Genomic DNA, 24,540 nt, shown 5'->3' with positions numbered 1-24,540 from the left:
TCTGGAAGCTCTGCCTCCAGATTTGTCAAGTGGCTTGCTCCCTCAGCTTCATTCAGATCTTGTTCAAATATTTCTTGACATGATCAGAGGGATCTTTGAAATAGTAACCCCTACTTTTCATCCTTACCCTGTTTTATTATTCCTTTTGCAATGTATCCTATCTGACATATTACACTACTTGCTAATTCATTAGTTGCTCCTATTAAAATATAGACTTCATGAGGAAAGGGACTTTGTTTTGCTCACTGCTGAATTGCCAATACCTAGAATAGTGTCTGCTGAGTAATGGGCACCTCGATATTTAAATAATATGAGGAAGGCTAATTTACATTACTAAATATTACTGAATAAGCTAATGAAATACTCCCTTATAGAATCCATCAATTATGCTAAATGGGAAAGGAGGAACATAAGAATGCAAAGCACATAGGAATATATGGTCAAACAGAACATTTTGCTGAATTCCAATTTCCGATAGCTTAAGAAGAAATTCTGTAAGACACAGAACATTACTACTGAATGAGTCCTAAGAGTTTATATCATTCAGCCCATGCACCTTGTAGCTGAGGAAATAGGAAGAGTGGAAGGGTTCATCCAGGATTCCTATTCCCAGCCCAATGTTCTTCCACTTTGAAACCCAATTTCTTTACAAATTTAGGTCCTTAACACACTCACTGCTACATACATTATAATCATTTTCAGAGACTTTTTTTTTTTTTGGAGGGGGTGGTTATATGATGAATGACTAGTCACAAGTAAACTTCTGTATGTTTGTCCTTTTCTAGGAATTAACACTTACCTTTCCCTGCCATTAAAATAATCTAGCTGATATTTCAATTGTATACAACATTACTACTTATCTAGAAGGTACAATATTAAATGCAACTTCATTCTGGATGGAAAAGCCAGCAAACAACCAACCAAGTGGCTAAAATATTTGCAACGGTATTGTGTCTACTTCTGTACCTTACCCCTTTATGTTCCAAAATCCTTTATACTGTTGGTTGAATACTTGAAGAATTATCAGAGTTACCAACTGGTAGATGTTACTGTCCAAGTAAAGGTTGAATCACAGATACCAAATATGGGGGCTAATTGACATTATAAGCTACGCTATCCTACTTTGCTATAGAAAAACACAGGTCCACCACTTCCTGAAATAATCATCTAGGGTCAAACTGAGTATTATAAAACAAAGCTTTGAAGTTAAGCACTATGAGTATAATGTTTTTGCCACTCAGGTTAGATTGAGTGACTGTTAATGAAAACAGTCATTGCTGGACATATTGATTAAAGAGCTTTTAGAGAAAATATTTAGAGCTCTGGAAATGAAACTGGCAGAAGACTATATTTATAGCAGTGCCTTACCTCTTCCATCAAGGTCTGTTGGAAAACTGCACGAATGGAGAGACAACACTGATGGAAATTCTTTATTAGCTGAGGGTGGATAGAGCCACTTAGCTGGGCCACCTCTTCATGGGTCGGAGTAATAAAGATGCCTTGTACTGTTTCTAAGGCAACATAGTGGAAAAGTGTGTTCTCAGGACCAGATGTCAACCTTGAAAAGAAAAAAGACATTTAAGTAATCTTAAAAATATTGCTTCTTTTGAATTGTGTAGACTCCTAATAAGTTTTTATCTACAGTATAATCTTAGGATTGTAATTAGGGAGGGGAAACTAGGCCAAACATTTAATTTCCTCTTCCTCCTTAACTGAAGTACAGGCTAGGGTTATTATCAATTCTCTTAATGGAGGCAAGTATTACATGTTTTGCAAGGATAAATAAACACCAATTCATTTGCACGTAACTTAATCGCCCCTTTGCTAAACAGCCCGAATTGGCTAATCTCCTCTTTTTCCGTGGTTGGTAATGAATAAGTCATCTCATGTCTGGCCCAGATATCTACAAGCCATAAACATGCTATCAGTCTAGGGTAGGCCACATACAAAAACACCTTCCATCAAACTAAACACATTTAAGTTAGTAGCATAAAAGTCGTTTACCATTGGTCAAACAGATGATCCTGAAGAAAAATACAATTATTATTACCAACTGCAAAAATGGGTTAATATTCTAGAATACCATGGTAACTACTAGTTAATACCCCACTATTTCTCATCAGTACAGTCTTCTCTTCTGGGTTCTCTTAGTAGTTTCATTTATCCTTTCTTCTTCTCTGTCCTTTCTTCCTGTTTAGGTCTCAGGCCATCAGAACCTATAAATACTGCTTATTTCTACCAGTAGTAAGCAGAGCTAAAGAACAATAATGGCAATGATAACTGACTGTAATAATATACTGAATGCCTCTATATGCCATCCTGACCCTGCATACTGTCCGAGTTTTCTGTGGACTGGGATTAACTTACTTGAGGCCGCACAGCTAAGTGCAGAGCTCATCTGGCTCTGAAGCTTGCTCCACTGTACCTTGCTTTTTTTTCCCTCTCACTGCTCACTACTTATTGGTAATCTTTAAATATATGGAGAGCAATTCTCCATTTGCATCTCAGATACTCAGGCTGCCCCATTCTAATTCTAATGTCTGTACGAAAAAGTTCCTTTAGTTGATTTATTTTTCCAGCCATAAGCACAGAGGCAAGGAAAAGGCGTATTTCAGCTCTTAGGCTGGTACCGCCTCGAAGAAGCATTGGGCGCAGGAGTATGTGGGCGGCACAGCACAGCACCCGCCAGAGTTTAGAAATAGTCAACTCTACTTTAAAAGTTAGACACACAGAAGGGGGGTTACCTGTGGAGGAGAGATAAAGGGGGGCTCTCACATTTTGAAATATTACTTTATATGTGTTTTATCTCTTATAATAGGAGTATTTTTCCTATATGCATAATGAACAGCATTAGAGAAATAGAATAGATATTATCTTTAATATTAATGCTATATCATAATTACAATTGTTGAATAAAATCTCTGTATGTTATGGACTTATACTTTCTCATTATAAAATTTCTTCAGAGTTAAGTGCAAAAGAATATTATAAGGAAGTTTCTTACTTCATTGTGTTACATATTTCCAGTTCTTTTTCTGAAAGGTCTTTTTTCACATTCCCCAACTGAAATGGATTTGGAAGAGTTGACTTCTTTTTAGTGACCTGAAAAATATAGTTAAGTAGATCAGTTTATATCTAAGAATGGAATCAAACAGCAGAAATAATATAAAAGCTAAATATCCTTCTAAGAGAACTACTTACTATTTTCCAATGTTACCTTTGAATATTTTCAATGCTAACTTGTGTCTCTTGGCTTATCCTGGGCTAACAGAGACCCCAGGGCCATGTCATAGGAGGACATGATAGTTCTCCCTGAAAACCTCCAACCAGAGCCACAGTGTTACAATTCATATGTATATGTACTTGTCTCCCGGTCCAGACTGCAAAGGCAGGGGCTATCTCCTACTCATCTTTGTATCTTGTTTGTGTAGCATGGCCCTGGGCACATAGTAGGTGTTCACTCAACAACTGAATGGCTAAATCTTAGAGATTAATTCAGTTTCTCTTAGGAGCTGTTCATGGCTCCTTAATTCTATCCAAACCTTCCTAAGCTATATTTCCTACCAATTTCACCAACTGGGATAGTGAGTACAGTACCGATGTGAGCACTTCCTAAATAAACATCCACTTAGGGCTCCAAGAGTGCTCTATTGTTTGGAATTAGGAGATCCAATCTATGGTTATTTGCGCCATGACATTCAGAATCTCATGTTTTATTCCTGCCCCTTCTCAGACTCCTCCTTCTCCATACTTTGACATCACCTCCCTCCACCCAAATGACAACTTCCAAAAATGTTTCAAAAGGGCAGCATCACTAGAATAAGTAGAACGCTTCTCAGGGTGATTACTCTGATAATCATTTGTATAAGATTATGGTGTTTCATAGAGAAAACAAAGAAAATGATAAATAAGCAATCTGAAAAATGAACATTCTCTTTGCTTAATAGTCACATTTTGAATTCCTGAGTATGGAGACCAGACTTTCACAGGTACAGATTTAAAAAAAAAAATCTATAAAAAAATAGAAACACACACACACACACACACACACACACACACAAATACACACATACACTTTAAGTTCCTGATTCTCTTTCTGTTTCTGCTGAACATTTTATTGACTAGTCAGATCAGCCCTCCAAATGCACCCCAACTGGGCTGTTCCTGGTTAACACTGTGAATCAGGAAGGAGGAGATGAATGGAGAAAGCAGGACCCAGAGTTTCCCTACTTGTAAGTGGTGTCAGATATCCTGGAATGTTAAGGGGCTACTGTTTTATCACTTGATATTCCTTCCTCTTTTTAGTTCTAAATCATTGGTTTGCCAACAGTGACTAAAACAACCACCGGTTCAAATGAAGAATGATCTGCCATTAAAAATTCTCTTGCAATAATAAAATAAGGACTGGAAAGACAGCTTAGCTCCCAGAATGTACACCTGAATGAACACACACCTTCGACAAGGCCCCACTTTCTTCTGAACCATCAGAGCCCTGAGATTCTCTTTGCTTCCGTATTGCATCCGGTGTAGCATGGGGGCTTGAGCCAACACCTTCTCCACCTTCGCAACCATTGTCAGATCCTCCACTGCTTCGGGAAGGACTGGGCTTACGTGTTTTTACAGAATAGTCACCAAAAAGAGTTCTTCGGCATGTTGGAGAGGTTGCTACTTTGGAAGCACCTTGCAGCCTACTAAGGATAGGTGAGGTTGTCAAACCATCTAATTTTTCATGTGATCCAGCAAGGAACCAGTCAGCACAAGACAAGCAGGGACTTGGAGAAGATGCCAGTCGTTCATTTATGCGGGAATCGATTCCTTCCAGCTGCTGAAGAGTTGTTTTAACCTGGTCCACATATATACAGTCTGGTCCAGGATTCCCAATAGCTTTGGATGCACAGCCTCCAGCTTCTAACAGCACACATAACATATAATGCCTCTATAAGAAAAAAGTAATTAATAGAGATTTAGCTACAGGCATATATAAAGTTAGGAATACTAAAGATATATGGGCATATGGCATAACCATGTGATGATTATTAAAAACTCTTCCCCCACCCTTCCTGCTTAGTTATTTCAATGCTCTTTGATCACCTTTGAAAACAAATCTCTTATTGCTGTATCCTGTTATACCATCGGTCACTACTTTTGGCACACAGAATTCCCTAAGGTAGCTTTCAAAGAGCCTCAATTACTGGATTTCACTTACAGTTACATATTTATTCTGATTCTATAATCTGTTCATGTTTACCTCTATTTCCCAAAACAAACCAGAGGATAAAACCGCTATATAACTGAGAACAAAAGCTCTTAAGAACCTGCTAAAATCTTATCCTGGGTTTCATTAATATTTCTCCATGAGTATTAAATGAATGCAAAAGAAGAGGGATAAGGGGCATCAAACATTTTCTTGAATACTGATATCTGACTTGCTCATAATTTGAAATTATCCTATTTGTATATTTATTTAGATAGTAAATGGCAAGAGAGAAAAAAAAAAGAAAGAAAGAAAACAAGAAAGAAGGCAAGGTAAACTTACCAAGCCAACAATTAGCAAAAAGTATCTCCCTTCAGGTTCCTGAAAGACTTCAGTGTTTGAGTCTGTAGGAGGCTGGAGATGGTGTCGAGGAAACACTTCTCTCCATATGACCAGCTGACCAATTCTTTGTTTTGCTGCTAAAGGCAGCAGGCAATAGTGGCGACAGTAGACAACAATATCAATGAGATCATCCTTGGGCAAATGGCTGCATATCAAATACCCCTTGGATTTAAACACAAAGAAAAGTCAACTAGTGATATCAAGCAATCATCCTACAATATAGTTCTAAGAGTTTTATAGGTACTTCTTCAGTTGGTTTAAAATATAACAGTTTCAAATGGAATAAATTAGTAAAAATAATAATATAGTAATAATGATAATAAATAGTACAAATAAGTAGTAAAAATAAATGCCCCACCCCCATCCCGAGGTCAACAAATATTTATGATAACTTAAGTCTACAACAGGTACACTTCAGCACAAAGCAAGAGCACCTCTGAGAAGTGTAAGACTGTTTGGCATAATTAGAAAAAGTACTGAATTCTGAGGATGGAAAGTGGAGAATCAGGAGTTGAGGTGGGGAGAGACTTTTCACTGTGTACCATTGTCTATTGTCTGATTCATGGATGCATGGTTATGTCTGAAGATAAGAAACAAACACACTGCTGCAAAAGGAAACCGAGAAAGTACTGCTCTCCTCTCTCACACACTTGGTTCCTTGAGTACAGTTTCTCCTTAATACATTTGTAAATGCTTTAGAAGATAGTGAAGCCAGAAATATTTATTGTATTTGTAAATATGCAGGTACAAGTTTTGTTTTAAGATCTTAATTTTAGGGTTCCTACATTCAGAGGAAAAGAGACATATGTACTTTTCATTTTTGTAAAAGTTGGAGGAAATTTACTTTATGTCTGTTCGTATAGCAGTTGGACATTTATAAAAGCTTCAAGCTTCAGCTTACCTTGTAAAATAGAGATGACCCTAAAATCGTATACAGCCGCCTCATGTCATGGTAATCCTCAGACTGGAGGAAAAAAACCACAGTGGATTTAAAAATCCTAGTTAAGCTACAACAGTTAAAATGGCAATTATATTCTTCAGTAAGTAAACTTTTCATAGTGCCTTTTTTAGAAATCAATACAGGTACAGATATTAGGGTGAAAGATAATGTGCATATATATTTATTTTGACTGAGAACAATTTCATTTTTGATTCTTAAAAGAAACTGTTGATTAGAGACATCTGAGAATAAATATAAGATTTGTTACACCAAGAGGGATTAAACACACCTATCAAGACAAAAAGCTTCCACACTATACATCATCTAAAATATCCAATATTTTATCAAATATCAAGTAGTATGTCAAAATATACTATTTTTGAAAGTCCAAATTGGTACAAGCTATTTGGGGACTACTGAGTAGTATATATAAAAGAAATTTAAATATACATATTCTTTGAGTAAATCCACTTCTGGCAATCTACAGAAATACTCAAACAAGAGAATCAAGAGTTTTGTATAAAAGTTAATAGAATTATTTGTAATATGCAAAAATGGGAGATAAAGTAAAGTTCAGTGATGGAAAGCGGATAATGAAATTAGGTATGTTCATAAGAGAATATCATACCTGTTGTAAAAAAATAAGGTTGATCTATATGAGCAGGCACTACAGGTTTTACAATATATCGTTCAGCAAAGAATGCAGCTGCAGAAGAAAATATCACTATGATCTAGTTTTGGTAAAATCATATACGTGTACGAGGTCGGACAATTAAGTTTGCGAACTTGTTACAATGATGCTGCTAACCTTTTTTGATATCACAGGGATTATTCATTATGAATTTGTACCAACTGGACAAACAGTTAACCAAGTTTACTATTTGGAAGTGCTGAAAAGGCTGCGTGGAAAAATTAGATGACCTGAACTTTTCGCCAACAATTCATGGCTCTTGCATCATGACAATGCACCAGCTCACATGGCACTGTCCATGAGGGAGTTTTTAGCCAGTAAACAAATAACTGCATTGGAACAGCCTCTCTACTAAACTGATCTGGCCCCCAATGACTTCTTTCTTTACCCGAAGATAAAGGGAATATTGAAAGGCAGACATTTTGATGACATTCAGGACATCAAGTGTAATATGATGACAGCTCTGATGGCCATTCCAGAAAAAGAGTTCCAAAACTGCTTTGAAGGGTGGACTAGGCGCTGGCATCGGTGCATAGTTTCCCAAGGGGAGTACTTCGAAGGTGACTGTAGTGATATTCAGCACTGGGGTATGTAGCATTTTTTCTAAGATGAATTCGTGAACTTAATTGTCAGACCTCATATTTCAAGACTTACCACTTGGAAAATATTTATAACAATGACTGATTTACCAAATGAAAAATCAGTATTTATTCTTTCCTAAAATTCACTGCTTTTCTTACCAGTTCTGCAAAATCTGCAGCCTCCAAGTCACTCAATGCCGTGTCTAATTCCATCTATGTGGAGGAAAAAAGAGTAATATAAACATTTAACTCTTACTACTTTTTAATAATGGCCATATAAAAGTGCTTCAAAATTACTGGAAGAATTGAATAAGTATATTTTTCTTTTATGCTATTTAAGAAATGTCCCAAAATGGAACATCTTTTTTTAAAGCTTTGCAATGGCAAAAAAATCCATTTATTTAACATATTGGCATTTTTCAATTAAATCTCAGTTAGTTGGAAATGGGCTTCCCTGTTTATTCGATGCAAAATAATTAATGGGATTAAGAAATTGGTTTTAGTTTTAAGTTAGAAATTTTTTTTCAGCTTATTAAAATTCTTAGAGGGGAAAAAATCAGTCTTAATGTAGCCAATGTATTTTGAGTTGTTTTTGTTTTTCCATTTCCTGTATATTTCTCAACAGATGGATTCTTGGAAAATATCAACATTCTTCCCTGTCTCTCTTCTATGTTTTGTATAAAAGGACTGTTAATCTTTATTCATGGATTAAAACATGAAGGCAAGTGTTCCCCCTGGAACCTGGCACAGTTTAACTACCCTACAGAGTTATTAGAAAAATCTTTTACTTAGGATTTAGCTTTTGTTTCTATGGAAATTCCCTGAACTCCTTCATGCATTTTTTTTACCTCCCTAAAGCATTTATAATTTAAAAACAATAAATTTAAGCTGTAATGCATATACATTAAATTGAAAACTATTGGCAATTAAAGTCCGTAGCATATATGCTATTTCTGAAAAAGAATCTTTTTTTTTTTAAGTCCAAGGCACTCTCTGCAGGACTGTTTCACAGACTATGTCTTACTGAGATGACAAAACCTTTGGAAACATTAGTCATGCCTTTCAGTGCTTTTCACACAGTATGACTTATTACTCATTTGTGGCCTACATTTTCCTGCATCTAGCAAATACTTCATGTTCTCCTTTTTGCGGCTATAGTTTCTCTCGTGAAAAATTATACAACAAAAAGAAAAGTACCCGCTTGTGATTTTTGATTTCAGAAACATTACTGTTTAATTGCTATTCCTGCTACAGAACTCTTAGGCTAATGTATAAGGTTGCTATAATTGTTTCTTCATATTCCTTAAGAGATCTTTTCTCTTAATTATCCCTGTGTACCTTAGGAAAAATGATATTTTTAAAACAGAACATCTGACAACCAACGAAAATAAGGAAATTCTCAAACACCTGGGGGGAAAAAATGAAGTAAAACCTCCTCATATACTAAACTCAGAACAAGTTAAGTTTTTTCCAAGTTAAAAATATTCATTTCCACCTAAAATTTATCAGGCACAAATAACACAGAGATGTTTTTAACTAGATTTCTTAAGGCATAAAATTCCTTAATATTTTCCTTTAGGGAATATATATACAGTCAACAAACCCTACTATTTTTAACACAATAAGCAATTTCAAAGAGGAAAGGAAAGTGTGTAATGTAAGTTCTTTGAGTCTGTTGGTAAAAGAAAAACAAAAACTTCAAGGGTTATTTGTTTTTCAAACTTTACATTCATCAGAGACCTTTAGATCACTTTATTGAGGTATCTAACTCTCTTTCCAAAAATATTGTTCTTCATTTTCTTAATCAAGCTACAAAATATAGAAAACGTCTAAGCTATGTCCTCATTGTTTCCCAAGTATTAATTTCACCTATGCAGCTGAACTGTGAGCAACCAGAAGACTTTTCTGGATTCCCCAACGCATAACACAAGTCTGAGTCCCCCATACAATGGAGACCGATCTCCATACAGTAAAGTTGGACTTAACAAGGGTAAAAGCTACTAAAGCTTTGGTAAGATAAGCAACTGGTATGATTTGAGGCAACAAATTAAAAACTACACAATTCACAGAGTGACTTCTCAGTTTGATATTCTTTTAGGTTGAGATAAAAGCATACAGTCCTTTTAATCAAATGTATGCTAAATTAAGAAATGCTAATGAAAAAGAGATCTGAATACAGGAGGTAGCCTTCACATGGGATTTATAAGACCAAAATTGGCTATATTTTAAAATGTCTTAAACTTCTTAGGGGAAACGTAATATTTAATCTTAATATATCCACAGTCTAAAGACATTGCCCCTGAAAACATGAAGTACCTTCACTCTCGCAGAAAGACTGCACATTTTGAGGGAAGAGATTTCTTTAATGAGGAGGTTCTGAGACAGGGAAAGAACCTTGGTACTGCAAGACCAGACTAGCAGGCCTCAGGAGACGGCACCTTCTGACTCATGAAATCGACCATGTGTCTTTCAGAAGAAAAAAAAAGACTGCTGAGTGGGCATGAGGCAGACTTTGGAGCCGGGGTCTTTCTATCTTAAAGGTCGTTATCTATTTACTTTCTATCTGTAGTGAACACATATGATTTCTTAGGCAAACACTGACTGATAGGAGCAGGATTATATACCTCATACTTTTTAGTTATTACATGATTTAGGAAAATGGCAATCAGTGAGATACCAAAAGTTGCAGCCACGGGCAGTTGACAAAATAAAAATGCCAGAAGGTAAAGGTTCCTCTAAACAAGTTCTAATCTCTCAACTCCTTCCAAATAAAAACTATATAATAAAACTCTCACCACTACAACTCTGACCACAATGTGCCAGGCTCAATACTACTGTGTTTCAGCGAAAATAAGACCTAGGGGGACAATCAGCTATAATGCGTCTTTTGGAGCAAAAGACCTGGTCTTATAGTAAAATGAGACTGGGTCTTATATAATATAATATACTATAAGACCAGGCTTATATTAATTTTTTCTCCTAAAGATGCATTAGAGCTGATTGTCCGGCCAGGTCTTATTTTTGGGAAACACGGTAAGCACTTTCCCTGGAACAACTCATTATCTCCTCTGTGAAGTGGGTACTATTATTGTCCCTATTGTACAGATGACAAAACTGAGCAAAGCAACTGATAAAGGATTTTAAATTATTATTAAACTGTCAAATAGGCATTTATTTGGTCATACATTAAAGAGTTTAATGAAGAGTAGAACCCTGAATTGGGTTTTTACTACAGTATAGCCTGGGTTTCTTTATGGGCAGGGAACGGGCTGTGGCATAGTGCCTCTTTAATACTAATTCCAAATGCTGTGAGTGAATAGATCGTTGGTGATGAAAATGTCTGAAATGATCTTTTCAGTCCTTCAACAGAAAAGTTATTCTGGGTCTACAGGTAAGACCACAATCACATTGATAACACTCAACCATCATAAAGCCTTATTCCTGGTAAGCTAATTACAAATGTTCATGTACAGAAAGATTTTGCTATGATTAGTGGAGATCTGTACTTTAGCTAAGAATGTTGTTGGTTGGCCAATCATTTCATCCACTTTTAACCTATACAGAGAGAGATAACCCTAACTCAAGGACGTGGCATCAAGAAATCAATGTCACAAAATTCAAAAGTAAGATACACCACATAATTACGACGTCTAAAAGTATTCCAAGTTTGGATGAAGCTTAAATGTTAGTGTAAGATGAGAGAGCTAATTTCTATTCAGAAATAAAAATTTGTAAATTCACTGCACTGGTCCTCCTACTTCATCAACTAATTGTCTCTTGGACTCTTACTCACAATCCTGAAAATAACAAAAAGCCTAACAGGAACAAAAAGAGAGAGAAGACAAAGCATTACAAAGCGACTGGTGCTGATTCTTATTCACGACGTCTGCGATCACCTTGATCTCCTGTGGCAGGGGGAGCCACCGTGCGCCAGGGAGGTTGTCCAGAAGCACCGCGCTGGAGGCCTCGTACTGCTGCGCGCTGGGACTAGCGCTGGGATGCAGTCTGGCAGGCTGCAGTGCTCTTTGAAAGAACAAGTCGAAAAAGGGATCCAAACAAGAAACATTCTCAACCTGGCAAAAGGCACTGAAAGAAACAAGAGCTGTAAGTTAGAACATGTGGAAATGGTGGCCATCTTTTGTATGTTCCTAAGGGGACTGATCTCTCCTAACTACATAAACTCTCTTCCTTACTCCTCTCCCTTAGTAAGAATCACTGCTATAATGTTACTGATGGAGCGTGTCCGTATTTTTTACCCTGAAACCTACTGTCAAATGCATTAAGTAGATGGTGCTATGGAAGAACCATGGGGCTAATACGAGTGGTGTATGTACAACAGAATGGGCTGAAGTACACTTTCTGTAAAAAATGTAAGTTGCTTTTACCTCTGAGTAGCATTCAACCATTTACAACTCCCAATATCTTTCAGGCAATATGCGATAACAAAGAGATTTTGAACTTACTAATAGAACAGATATGGCTTTGAGTCTTATCACTGCTCTTACTAGGCAGATACCTTAGGAAAATTATTTACCTTTCCTTTGAACTTTTGTTTCCAACTCTATAAAAATAGGTATAATATAATTTAACTCACATGCACGTGTGTAAAAAAAAGAGTATGCATATTCATATTATACAGAAAATATATAGCAGGATACACATGAAACGAAATAGGCAATACCTTCTCTACAGTCTACTATGTAATATATTAGGTTGGTGCAAAAGTAATTGAGGTTTTTGCAATTGTTTTTAACCTTTTAAACCGCAATTACTTTTGCACCAACCTAATAGTATACAAGTACTTATACTGTAAACAGTAAGCACGTAAATTAGCCCAAGTTATTTCCTCCCCTCTTCACTAACAACAAGTCATAACTATTGAAAAACTCAAAAATCAAAAAACAAAACAGAAAAACTAAACACTTGATTTTAGCCATGTAAAAGTAATACAGCATTGCCTGCAACCCTTCATTGGAATAGCTCACTGGGTAACACAATAACTGGGATATGTACCACTAAGGTCAGAATAATATTTGTTAATTTATTCAACAAATTACTTGAGTGCCTACTATGCTCCAGGCACTATTCTCATTGTTGGAGGTACAGCAGTAAAAATACCAAGACAAAAGACAAGTCTCTGCTCCTGTGGAGCTTACATCTGAGTGGAGAAAGACAACAAATGAACAAACAGTAAACACATGATCTTGTACGAAGGATTATGCAGAAAACAAGACCATGTGAATGGATGAGGTGACTGGTTGACTATTTTAGTTCAAATGGTTGGGGAGGAGTCTTAAACAGAGCATTTAAGCTGAGATCCCAATGGCAAGAAGGTCCAATGACAGGAAAGAGTACAAAAGCTGTAGGGGGGAACAGCTGGGCCAGGTGCCCGCAGAACAGTGCAGAGGGGTCCATTTGGTTTGAGATCTGAAATCAGAAAGGCAGATAAGAGCCAGACAATGTAGAAAGACCACTCTAACTGCCTTCGGAAATTAAAGTGGCAAGATTGAAGGCCAGGAAACCAGTGAGGAGGTTACTGTAGTAGTGAGAGATGGTGGCTAGACAGGTCATAGTGGAGATGGAAGGAAATGGATGGATTTGTGATTAGGTGATTAGGACTTGCTGGCGGATTAGCTGGGAATGAAGGAAACTGTTACAGCTTTAATTTGATCACAACACTACACTTTGTTAATGTATAATCAGTTTTCTGTAGCTCACTGGGCCTTTATATCTTTCATAATCAGAAGAAAATTATTAAGAAATTATTGCAAAGTGACTATTAACAACATCTCAGACCATACTGCTTCTTAGTTTTAAGCACTCAATGGATTTTTAAATTTATTGCTTAGTTTGTCTTTCAAATTCTCACTTGAACAAGCAGAAACTAGTTAAATTGCTGCCAAGTTGGAGATACTTCTAAATCAATGGAACCTAAATTTCAAAATGAAATTCAGAGAAATTAAGAATCCCCCTGCCCCTAACCTCCTCCATTGGATTTGGCAGAACAACTCCAATTTATTGTCTTGATGTATAGAATTCATTGCAGGAATTTATTCTTTGATTATCTCTGGTTTTTATGAAAACAGAAACCTTCAATTACAGCAAAAACATATTAGTAAGGTTTGCTCATCTAGTATAAATTTAAGGTAAAGTTTATAACCACATCCTTAACTCTTCATCAGTTAAACATTTAGCCATTAGCAAAAGGTAAAAGGACTATTTGTGGCTGCCCAGCCTTTTGTAGTTCGCACATTTGGAAAATGCTAATAAGTAATTAATGGGGTTTGAGAGGAATGTGTCTCCTCAGCAGCTCTTGGAGGAGAATACTGCATACTAGACAATTTTCCCACATGGCACAGTCACAGAAAATTCCTTAAGGCTGCTTTGAGAATGGCGACAATAAAGATCCACATAGAGAAACAGAGAGCCAATATCACTATGGCTTGGAAAAACGTATAAACTATCTTTGGGTTTATATATTGATACACATTTAAGGTTTTGAAAACAAAGGTATTATTTTAGCTCTCTGAAGTACTGGGACTTCAGAAATCCCACAAAGAGAAAAATCTATTTTTCACCCATAATTTTACGTGTTCAAATGTGGAACAGTTACCTCAAATTTTCTCCTTCAGGTCACATTATATTGTAAGGTTAAAAAAGTAAGAAGCAGAAAAATACGTATAATATAAATCCACATGTGTAAAAAAAGAGTATGCATATTCATATTATGTAGAAAATACATGGCAGGGTGCACATTGAACTAAATAGTCAATACCTTTTCTACTGTATATTTTATTTATTTAAGAGTGCATACTTTTTTACTTACTAAAATTTTTTAAGAAGAAAGTATCACATTTTAGGAAAGTGAATTTGACAATCGTCTTATCATCAGAGAAAAACACACACAAAAATCAAAATCTTCTGTCTTTTCTGTATGTTATAAAAAAGTGCTTTTACATTTTCCCCTACATCACTATTTCACTAAAGTAACATATGAGACTAAAAAACAAAGGATCAAATGAAAAGCTGCCTATAGCTGTAAAATAAAAGCAGTCATCAAGGGTGAGAAATAAGAAGGAAAAAAAATTTAATTTGCCAACCAAGAAATAGTATTAAGTGCAAAAGGTGATTTAGAATCATACACTTAAAACTTGAGATTCAGTTCAAAGAAGTACTTACCTATCTAAAGAACCATACATAAATTTTAAGGTCTGGGCAACATCTTCTATCATATTCCTTAACTGAGGAAGAGGCACTCTAAGAAAGGCAAAAACACATTTGTTTATTTACGACACAATCAAATTATACATATCTAAAAGAAGCAGAGTAGCTTTATAGCCTCTGCTCAGTTCCTTAGCTGGGCCTTCTTATCCCCTCACTAAGAGCTCTACCTTTATTTTACTACTGTATTTTCTGTTTCTTTTCTTTTGCCTTTTGGGCTACAACAAAAGTCGAAAGACAAATGTTTTACCCTGCCAAAAGTATCTTATTGTGGATGTTGTACACTTGCAAAACAACCTAGCTTTTCATAATCCAACCCATTGGTGTAGGGCAGGCTCCTAGCAGGATTCATACTTAGTCCCGTGCTATCCTACATAAGGTACTCGACCAGCCGCTGCTTTTAGTATCCATGAGGGGTCCTGGAACCAGTCCCCCGTGGATAGCAAGGGACAACTGTAGTTCCTTTTCAGACAGAAAAACACACGTCAGCTGGTTCAAGAGAGCCATCATCTAGTCTATATAACATCCCGCCATGTTAAAAATTTTGAATCCCATATTTATGATGGATGTCTCTGTTGAATATTAAAGTCACCTTCAAAACAATCATTTTGACATTTTTTCACTGTAGCCTTCTTTGGGGTTCCTGTTTGTGGTGTTAAAACATGTCCACAAATAGTACGACGCTCTTGTTCTCAAGAAGTGGAGCTTAATGCCCTGCCCTTGAGTTGGGGTTAACTTGGCAACTCACTGTAACAAATAGCACATGGGGGAAATGACAGTGCATCTGTTCTAAGGGTAAGTCATAAAAGGTCTTGCAGCTTCCCTCTTTCTTTGTTTTGGATTTTGCTTTGGGGTAAACCTGTTGACACATTGTAAGGATACTCCAGCAACTCTATGGAGAGGTCCATGTGGCAAGGAACTGATGCCTCCTGACAAAGGCTGTGTGTGTAAGCCATCTCGTTAAGCAGGCATACGAAATTAATATGCTGTTATATACTGAAAGCAATCTAGTTAACAAAGTCATTAGTAATAGAAAACAGTCACATTCGTGTTCAGATTGGCTGGGTAATGTATATTTTTGGGTCAGCCTTTTTCTTGGAAAGCTTAAAGCAACACCAAAAGAAAATTTGTCCTAACTGGTATTTTCTAAAGTTGTGTCAGTCACATACTACAGTACTTGATGTTTGATAACTATTTGGTAGACAATGTGTGATGGTTCAATGGACCAGAAGGGAAAACTAAATTACTTTTTAAAGTAGGCAAGAGTCTAAATTACAAGTTTGAAAAGTCATTGAACAGGGACCTGGACTAGTCTGTCAGTAGTTAAATCTAGCTCCTTGGGGCTGTTCAGATTCCTATCCCCGCTGCCAGCTTTTCATATCCTACAACATTAGGGAAGCAAAGAATTCAGACAGACTCTCCTTCAATTTCCAGTTCTGCCTCTTGCTGATTTTTATATAACCAGCAAGTTATATAACCTTCTCTTCGTTTTACTTTCCTCATTTATAAAATGGGGCCAGTAATTGTTAAATCCATTTTGAGCTGATTTTGAAGATTAAATGAGATTAACAAATGTAAAGTCCCTAATGCAGCCCCTGGGTTCATGGTCAGCTCAATTATCAATGTCAACCCTGCTCTTACCTCCACCTATTAAAATAAGATATATTTCAAAATATATCAAGTTCAGAAGGAAACCATGATAATAAAAGACATACTATTAGAGAAGTCACTTTAGAGTTAAATATTCATTATATTGTCAAAGGTACTCAACATGAGAGCAAAGCACCTTTCTGCTGAACCTTAACTTCCCCAAATTTCCAACAGTAAAAAACTGCAAGCATGCAAAAGTTTGAGCAGAGGACAAGCTCATCTCTGTCACCTTGTATTGGCGACATCTCAGAGGAAAGTGACTGGCAGCCCCCACCTTTTACTGATTAGCCCAGCTGGGCCTTCCCGGCCCCTCTCTGCACTATTCATACCAAATGAACATACACAGTGCCTTCATACTAATGCAACACACAGGTGCAACAGAACTTTAAATTACAAAACTATTTATGGAATTTGCCTTTGATGAAAATGTCATAATTTTAACAAAACAGACTTTGCTAACAGTATTTGAGAGATAATTTTAAGGTAAACAAAAATCTCAACTTACTCTTCAGCAGGCAGGCCAATTAACAACAACTTGTCAGATTCTTTCCAGTAAGCCACATGAATTTTTTTCCCATTTAAAAGAAGGGATGAGCTAAGAAAAAAATAAAGTTAGAATATCTTTAAATGCCATAAAATTATAAACAGTCATTCATAAAAGATTACATATGGTATGATTTAAGAATTACATGCTTAATAAGCAAGTTTCTTGGCATATACCTAACTGCCACACAGAAGACAAATAATTGTATGACAACAAAAACATGTTCTGAAATATTTAACAAAAAAACCTCTAAGTCAAACAAAAGTAGATCCATTACAGCAAAAAAAAAAAAAAGAAAAAAGAAATTCTTTTGCTAACATTGACCACGTACAATTTTTTTTTCAAAAAAATCACAGTGTGTTAATTTAACAATTCTTTTCTAATTGCCTACTTATGAACATGATTTACTAAAAGAGATTACAAAAAAAGGAAAACATGGTCCCAGCTCACAAGATGATAATTCAATATGGGACACAGATGCATAAATAAGTAACTAAAATATAAATCAGATTTAAATGTGTTCTCAAGGAAACTTTTGGAGTGATGGACATATCACTATGGTGATGGTTTCAGCATCTATACCTACATCAAAACTGATAAAATAGTATATTTTACATATGTGCAGTTTATTATAATTCAATGAAGTTGGAAAACAAATGTGTTCTAAAAGGAGATACAATCATGAAGTATGGAAACAGAATATAATGATTTCTTCTTGTAGTGTGGATAGGTGGATGGAAGAAGAAAAAAATATATATATATATATTTAGGTTTTCTTTCTTTAAATGAAAATACATACACCGGTCTTTATCTGTTGAGTCCCTAGGATATAGTATACCTTCTATACTGAGTAGGTAAGTGTGTGGGATTTTAAATAAGAATTGCTAAATAGATTTTTTTTCCCAAAAAGGATATTACTTTTGGCTTAAAAAGTTTAAAAATGCATATCCTTTTAGACACATATTAAACTCTTTTATAGTCAGACATTAATATCACTGTAGTTTTAAAACAGTACATGCAACAAAAAAAACACATGTTGCTAAAGAATCCCTGATAATAATAATTATTTTCATGTTTGTTTCACAAAAAAGGTTTTCTACCTATATTTAAAAGCAAACCCAAATGGAGAAATTCAATCAAATTTTCTTTCAAATAAGATTAGAAAGGAGGCCTGCATCTTGAAAACATTATGTTAAGTGAGAAAATCAGTCACTAATAACCATATATTACGATTCCATTGATATGAAATATCCAGGATAGAAAAATCTGCATAGACAGAAAGTGGATTAATGGTTGTCTAGAGCTTGGGGTGGAGTAGGTGGGCTGATTGCTAAAGGGTGCGTGGTTTCTTTTTGAGATGATCAAAATGTTCTAAAATTGACTCTGGTGATGGTTGCACATATCTGCAAATATACAAAAACCACTAAATTCTACGATATATGGACTATATCCCAGTAAGGCTGTTCAAAAAAATAAAGGGAAGCTTGCAGCATGCTTTTATGAATGCCAATGTATACCTTAAATGGAGCCTCAGTTACTAGTGTCCTGCAAATGGACTGATATTTTCTATATGCACTAAGTCCCAGAATTAAACATGACTTTTATTTAGAAAAACAAGGAAATTTTTCCTTCCTGTTGTTTTGCAGATCCTACTTATGTTAAAACCATAGAGGTGTCATTTTACCAGCAGGTGGGAAAAGGAAAGTTAAAGCCTATATAATACAACTTGATATTTTATCAATATTATGGGGGCTCTTAAAATTTGAGATAAACTTTTCTGTAAAGTCAAAAATTGTTGATATATTAAGGAAGAAAATGGTTTATAATCCATAGATTTATTTTATGAAAAAAAAAAACAACTCAAAAATAAAACTTAAAAGCTTTGAGAACCCTCTTCCCATAAGTTAATTATGGCTTTTGAAAGTCAGGGCTGGGTAAGTTGATGTGGAATGGGATATTTTGCTGTATAACTCACTGTATGATGTATTTTATTTTTCAAAACATTGTATGACACCAGTCTTGCTTATCTATTACTATATAATACTGCATTCTGAATACTCCACCCAAAGCGTATTCTGTATTTTTCTATCAATGTTGTAAGAAGAGAACATTTTCAAACTATATGAAAAAAAACCCAAGTGTTCAGTCATTCTTGTCAACAATAAAGGTATTGCTTACCAAGTTAATAATCAAGATACAAGCATGAAAAAGCCAAGACTCATCATACTACCATGCTTAAGAGATACCACTTTCGTGAATAAATTCTGAAGTATAGGTCATTAGTCCAACTTTGTGATCTAAAGTGTGCCAAGACACTGAGATCGACAGCTGTATTGAGAACCTATACCTTAAATATAACTGGTAGAAATAACTTAGGTGAGAAACAGAGTATCTGCAGATATGTATGTGCTATGTATGTAGCTATCTGAATTATAGATACAAACATATTTGTATGAGCATTTTGCTTGTCAGAACCAAGGTGAAGAACTTGAAAGAAAACAAAATTAGAGATAAGGAAAAATCAATTATTACCTAGTAACTTGTGTCCCAGTTACATTTTCCAACATGTCACAGAGGGTGAGAAATATCCCTCTCACACTTTTAAGTTTCTGAGATGCATCGGATACTGGATAATGATAAAGAATTTCCTGCTGTTAAATGAAAACAAACAGAAATGATCATACTCCCCAAATTTTCCAACCACTATGTTTGTCACAGGAAATTCAGACTTTGTAGTAATAAAAGAAAAAAAAAATGAATCCTTTCAGCTTCAGTGGGAGTTGTATTCAAACATAAGGAGAGAAAGAAATCTGGAATTTTAACACATTACCTAGCATTTAAAAATACTACATTTGAAAATAAGTTAGAGACCATCAAAATTGGTCATGATACCAAAATATATACTGAGTAGGACACTAATTAGTTGGAATAATTTCAAACGTTTTAAACTTTAATCTCCTTTACAATAAATTCTAATACTAATATTTTATTATAATTCATTATACAGATATTTTTACCCCCTGTATTTACATATATACACAGACACCACATGTAACTTTTAGGAGTCTTTAAATTTAATTACTTTTATACTGACTTTCACAAGATAATCTTCATCATCTTTAGTGAAATTGTTAAATATTTAAATCCAAGACAAGTCTCAAATTAAACTTCCAAAGTGAGACTAGAACACTACCTTAAAGTAGTGCAGAAAGGAAGAAAGAAGTATTATGATATTATAAAATCTTATCTGACTTAAATTTGAAAGTGTTTGCCCACCACAAATTAATCTGAATTAAAACTGTAAAAGAGAACACATTTTAAATTTTGGAAAATACTGGCTCTACTAGATAATTCACAAAATGCTAAATATTTTTCTATTTTCAAGAAGAGCATGGGTCCATGAAACATAGTTTTTACAAAACAAAATAACAAATTTCAAAATCAGTATGTGCCTCATGGTAGAACTTTTACACAAATGGATGAATCATTCTATACCTCACTTTTTTACTGTTACATAAAGTAACATGCTATTTTTCTTACAAAGCATATGATAAGCAGGCAAAATAAAATTTTGGAGAATTCAGAGTAGCTTCCATTTATGGTGTTTAATGACAATATCCATAAATATTAATATAACCACTACTGAAAGCCCAAACTCCTAAAATATCATCAGATCTTTTCCTTGGTTCTCTCTCTTACGCGTGTTCTATTCCTTGCTATGGTCTCTCTTTACAAGAAATAATTATGTGATATGGTGTCCATGTCTTGGTGATTTTTACATTAGGACAAACATAAATAATGATAAACTGGACACATCTGGTTTTTATACTTATTAAGCACATTCAATATATGCAAATTGTATGGAATATGTTGGCCAAATACATGCTGCCTAACAACTCAAATTTTCTTGCAATATGTCTAGTGTATAAACAGTTTAGAAATTAAGTCAGACATCAGTCAAGATCTTCTGCTCTGCTGACTTAATACATTTAAAACTTGGCTAGTAAATAAACTTATTGTATTTCACCAAATAACAACTATCCCTTGAAAAAATAACCATATTCTCTTTGATTCGTTTTATGAAATTTCCAAATCTTGTAACTTAAAGAAGACAAGCTTTTCTTAAATGCAATTCACATGAAAACAAAACGACCCCATGACATTTTAATGTAAAATAAGTCAAACCAGTAAAAAGGGTCATTTGAGAAAGCCTCGTCCAACTGCTACGACGACCAGCCCAGAAAGCCTCCCTATTAGAGAGCTGGCAAGCTGGACAGTACCTAACCAATTTAATTAGCTGTACTTTTAAGCACTTATTAGCAGCATGCATTTGCAGCAGCTTCCACTCTATTCAATAAGAATAAAAAGCCTCCCTTGATTATAGTGTTGATACAGAGCTGTCAACAGACAGAAACCTGTTCATTTGAGAAACATCTCCACACTTTCCCATGGAAAGAAAGGCAAGGATGACAAAAGGCCAAAGCAGTACCCTACTCTAAGACAATCTAGAAAGATTCAGGGTGCTACCATCCTAGAAATTTATTTTGTGTTTTATATAATAAATGATTAAAAGTTCTCATTTGTTTTAAAGATATAAAGGACTAATAATACATGCAAGAAATTAGAATTATTAACTCCAGGTCTGTATGTATTTTTCAGAACATAGAAAATTACAAAAATACGTATAAGTAAAACCTTTCTTTTCCATTTCAGTTATTGACTAAATTGTGATATATGAAGAGACATAAGGAAATACACCCCTTGGATAAAACGGCTTTGGCACTGAGACTACAGGCTGCAAGGATTTCAAAAGCAAAGAAATGTAAATTAGGTAAAACCTCTTTAGAGCTCACTTCTGCTTGAAGCATTATGGTGAACTAGATATTTGAGAGGCCCTTGTACTGTAAAACAACTAGATACATGGTTGAACTGCTGGATATGTAAGAAGTAGAGAGGTTTCCAAGGACATCCTCTCCATACTCTTCCAACTCGCTTCCCCAACATTGCAAAGCAAGCTGGGCCTCAGCTGGGCATGGTGAGTGGGGGACAGATAGCAGAGGCAGGGTTGTGCTGAGGGCTGATGCCTACATACACCTATGTTCAATCAGGACACTGAGCATTGGGCTAATGGCTTGGTAAGTGAGCTAAGCCTAGGACCATCGTGTTAAACCCAGATCCCTGAGTAAGGCCAAAGTGCCCTAGGTCAGTGTCAGAAGAAGCAAATTCTCTTTGGGGGACAGCATTCCCACTTTAGAACCGGACTCCCAAAATGAAGCACTAAGTTCAGTCAGTGATCCTCAGGGACATAAGAAAGCAAGCCACCACAGGTCAGAGTCTCCTCAGGATTTAGAGATAGTGGGATGGGCAGATACAGAATAGAGAAGAGCTCTGTATGAAATGCTTCGAGAAATAAAGTACAGAATCACTAAGACAAGCAAGCAACAAGGAACTACCAGGAAAAGCATAGCAGATCGGAATGCAGGTTAGTTAAAAACTTTTCAGGAACTTTTAAAGATAAAACTACAACTACTTAAATAGAAAGCACAATAGAGAAGTTAAACAACAATTTGCGCAGAGCAGAAGCAAGAAACGTAACAAATTAAATAAAAGATTCCTTACATAGGAACGACTGACAGTAGACTTCTTAATAGCAATTATGGAAGTCAGAAGACAAAAGAATACTATCTTCAAACAGATTAGAGACCATAACTTTCTGCCTAGTTGGCATATGCTATACCATGTGTGTATACTTCATCTTCTTCCTGGCCACATAGGAAGACTACAATTCTTACTTCCTTGTGTCAAGAAACACCATATAACTACTTCTAGGCACTGGAACATGGGTAGCAGAGATGTCGGTACTTTTAAGCCAGGCTTCCAAAAAGTGCCATAGGATTCAACATGCTTTCGCTCTTCTCTCATTGGCCAACTAGGGGCAAAAGATGCAACAGGGGACTCTGAAGCTCTTGGGAATAATGGAACCACTAGCTGAAGGGCTCAACTCACTGAGCCACACCAGGAACATTTACATTGAAATGAGAAATAAACTTCTATTATGTTGAGCCACTGAGACATTAGGGTTGTTTGTTATAGTGATTGGTCTATTTTGACTAATGCAATGGAGATCATAAAGCTACCTTTCAAGGAGTGAAAAACACATCATCAGAGAAATAACAACAAAAAGAAGTTATCACCAGCAGGCTTTCACTGAAAAGAAATGCCTAAAATACATGTTTTAGGAAGAAGAAAAGTAAGTAAGGACAGTCTGAGACGTAAGAATGAGTCAAGAAAATGGTAAGCATACATATAAATTTAAGAAGGTTCAACTGTACAACATATGTATGAAACTTGCGTTTTATAATATATAATGTATACATTTTATAATGTATGAAACATAATAATTATTATTATTAGTAATAATAGCATAATTATTATGTAGAATTAAAAAAATGATAGCACTAAAATATTGATGACAATAGCATGTAAGTGAAGAGGGGAATGATGGCAGTTTAGGTGTCCTAAAGGTCTTGAATTATTTTAAAAAGGGTTAAGATAGCATTTAACTTTAGAATCTGTTAAGACAAATATCATGATAATATTTTAAGAGTAATCACCAAAAAAACAGAAATAGAGTACACAGCAAGAATAGTAATGATACAAGCAACCAAAAAGGTAAAAAATAAATAAAATAAAATAAATCACAGAAAAATCAGTACAAATAGAAACTTTTAAAGAAGACAGAAGAAACTCAAGTATTTCACTAATCTCTACAAATGGACTCACTGAGCTTGTCAATTAGAAGACTGCAATTAGAAGAGACGTACAAAAACTATAAAGACATAGAATGATTGAGAGAAGTACTTACTTTTCACTTGGGAGACTATAATCTTTACTTGGGAGATTATAAGAGGTCCCTACTTTTTGCCTTTGCCCTTCTGGGAAGACACTCACCTCCTCCTTTGACGTCTCTGAATCCAGCTCTAGCGTGAGATACATAACGACATGAGGAGTGTTTAGGACATTCTGCTCGGTATCTTCACCCTCTTCTCCCCATAGAAGTTTGACTAAATCTCCTGTGTTTGACTGTGCCTTCTTCTGTCTTGGTTGAGTCGTTTCCTTTTTCACAGAATATGCATTTTCAAATGTCAGTTTCACCTTTAAAAATGAAAACAATGTATTGATGTTTCAACAAGGGAGAGTCAGCTGCAGCTTTCATGAAGGAGGCTCTGCGTGCACACCCACTCAGGTGCGTACCGTATGCTCAGACATCATCCGATGTGTGGGCTCCTCGATGGCGGGGACTGTATATTCTATTTA

At 35.5% G+C, this 24,540-nt stretch overlaps 1 protein-coding gene across 2 annotated transcripts in view; it reads right to left on the bottom strand.

Annotated features, from left to right (window-relative positions):
* INTU (inturned planar cell polarity protein) overlaps nucleotides 1–24,540 on the bottom strand; it is a 61,535-nt gene that overhangs the window by 4,576 nt on the left and 32,419 nt on the right. For both annotated transcript variants that reach the window (XM_033133364.1, XM_033133362.1), the window contains exons 4-14: nucleotides 24,175–24,378; nucleotides 19,756–19,874; nucleotides 17,185–17,274; nucleotides 14,988–15,065; nucleotides 11,705–11,894; nucleotides 7,968–8,021; nucleotides 6,498–6,560; nucleotides 5,537–5,758; nucleotides 4,454–4,936; nucleotides 3,005–3,102; nucleotides 1,369–1,558 (exon numbers count right to left, since the gene is read on the bottom strand). In XM_033133364.1, coding sequence (XP_032989255.1) covers nucleotides 1,369–1,558; nucleotides 3,005–3,102; nucleotides 4,454–4,936; nucleotides 5,537–5,758; nucleotides 6,498–6,560; nucleotides 7,968–8,021; nucleotides 11,705–11,894; nucleotides 14,988–15,065; nucleotides 17,185–17,274; nucleotides 19,756–19,874; nucleotides 24,175–24,378 — 1,791 coding nt within the window. The remainder of the gene's footprint in view (nucleotides 1–1,368; nucleotides 1,559–3,004; nucleotides 3,103–4,453; nucleotides 4,937–5,536; nucleotides 5,759–6,497; nucleotides 6,561–7,967; nucleotides 8,022–11,704; nucleotides 11,895–14,987; nucleotides 15,066–17,184; nucleotides 17,275–19,755; nucleotides 19,875–24,174; nucleotides 24,379–24,540) is intronic.

The sequence above is a fragment of the Rhinolophus ferrumequinum genome, chromosome 18, assembly GCF_004115265.2.
Source record: "Rhinolophus ferrumequinum isolate MPI-CBG mRhiFer1 chromosome 18, mRhiFer1_v1.p, whole genome shotgun sequence".
NCBI lineage: Eukaryota > Metazoa > Chordata > Mammalia > Chiroptera > Rhinolophidae > Rhinolophus > Rhinolophus ferrumequinum.
This window is presented reverse-complemented; position numbering and strand designations above follow the sequence as displayed.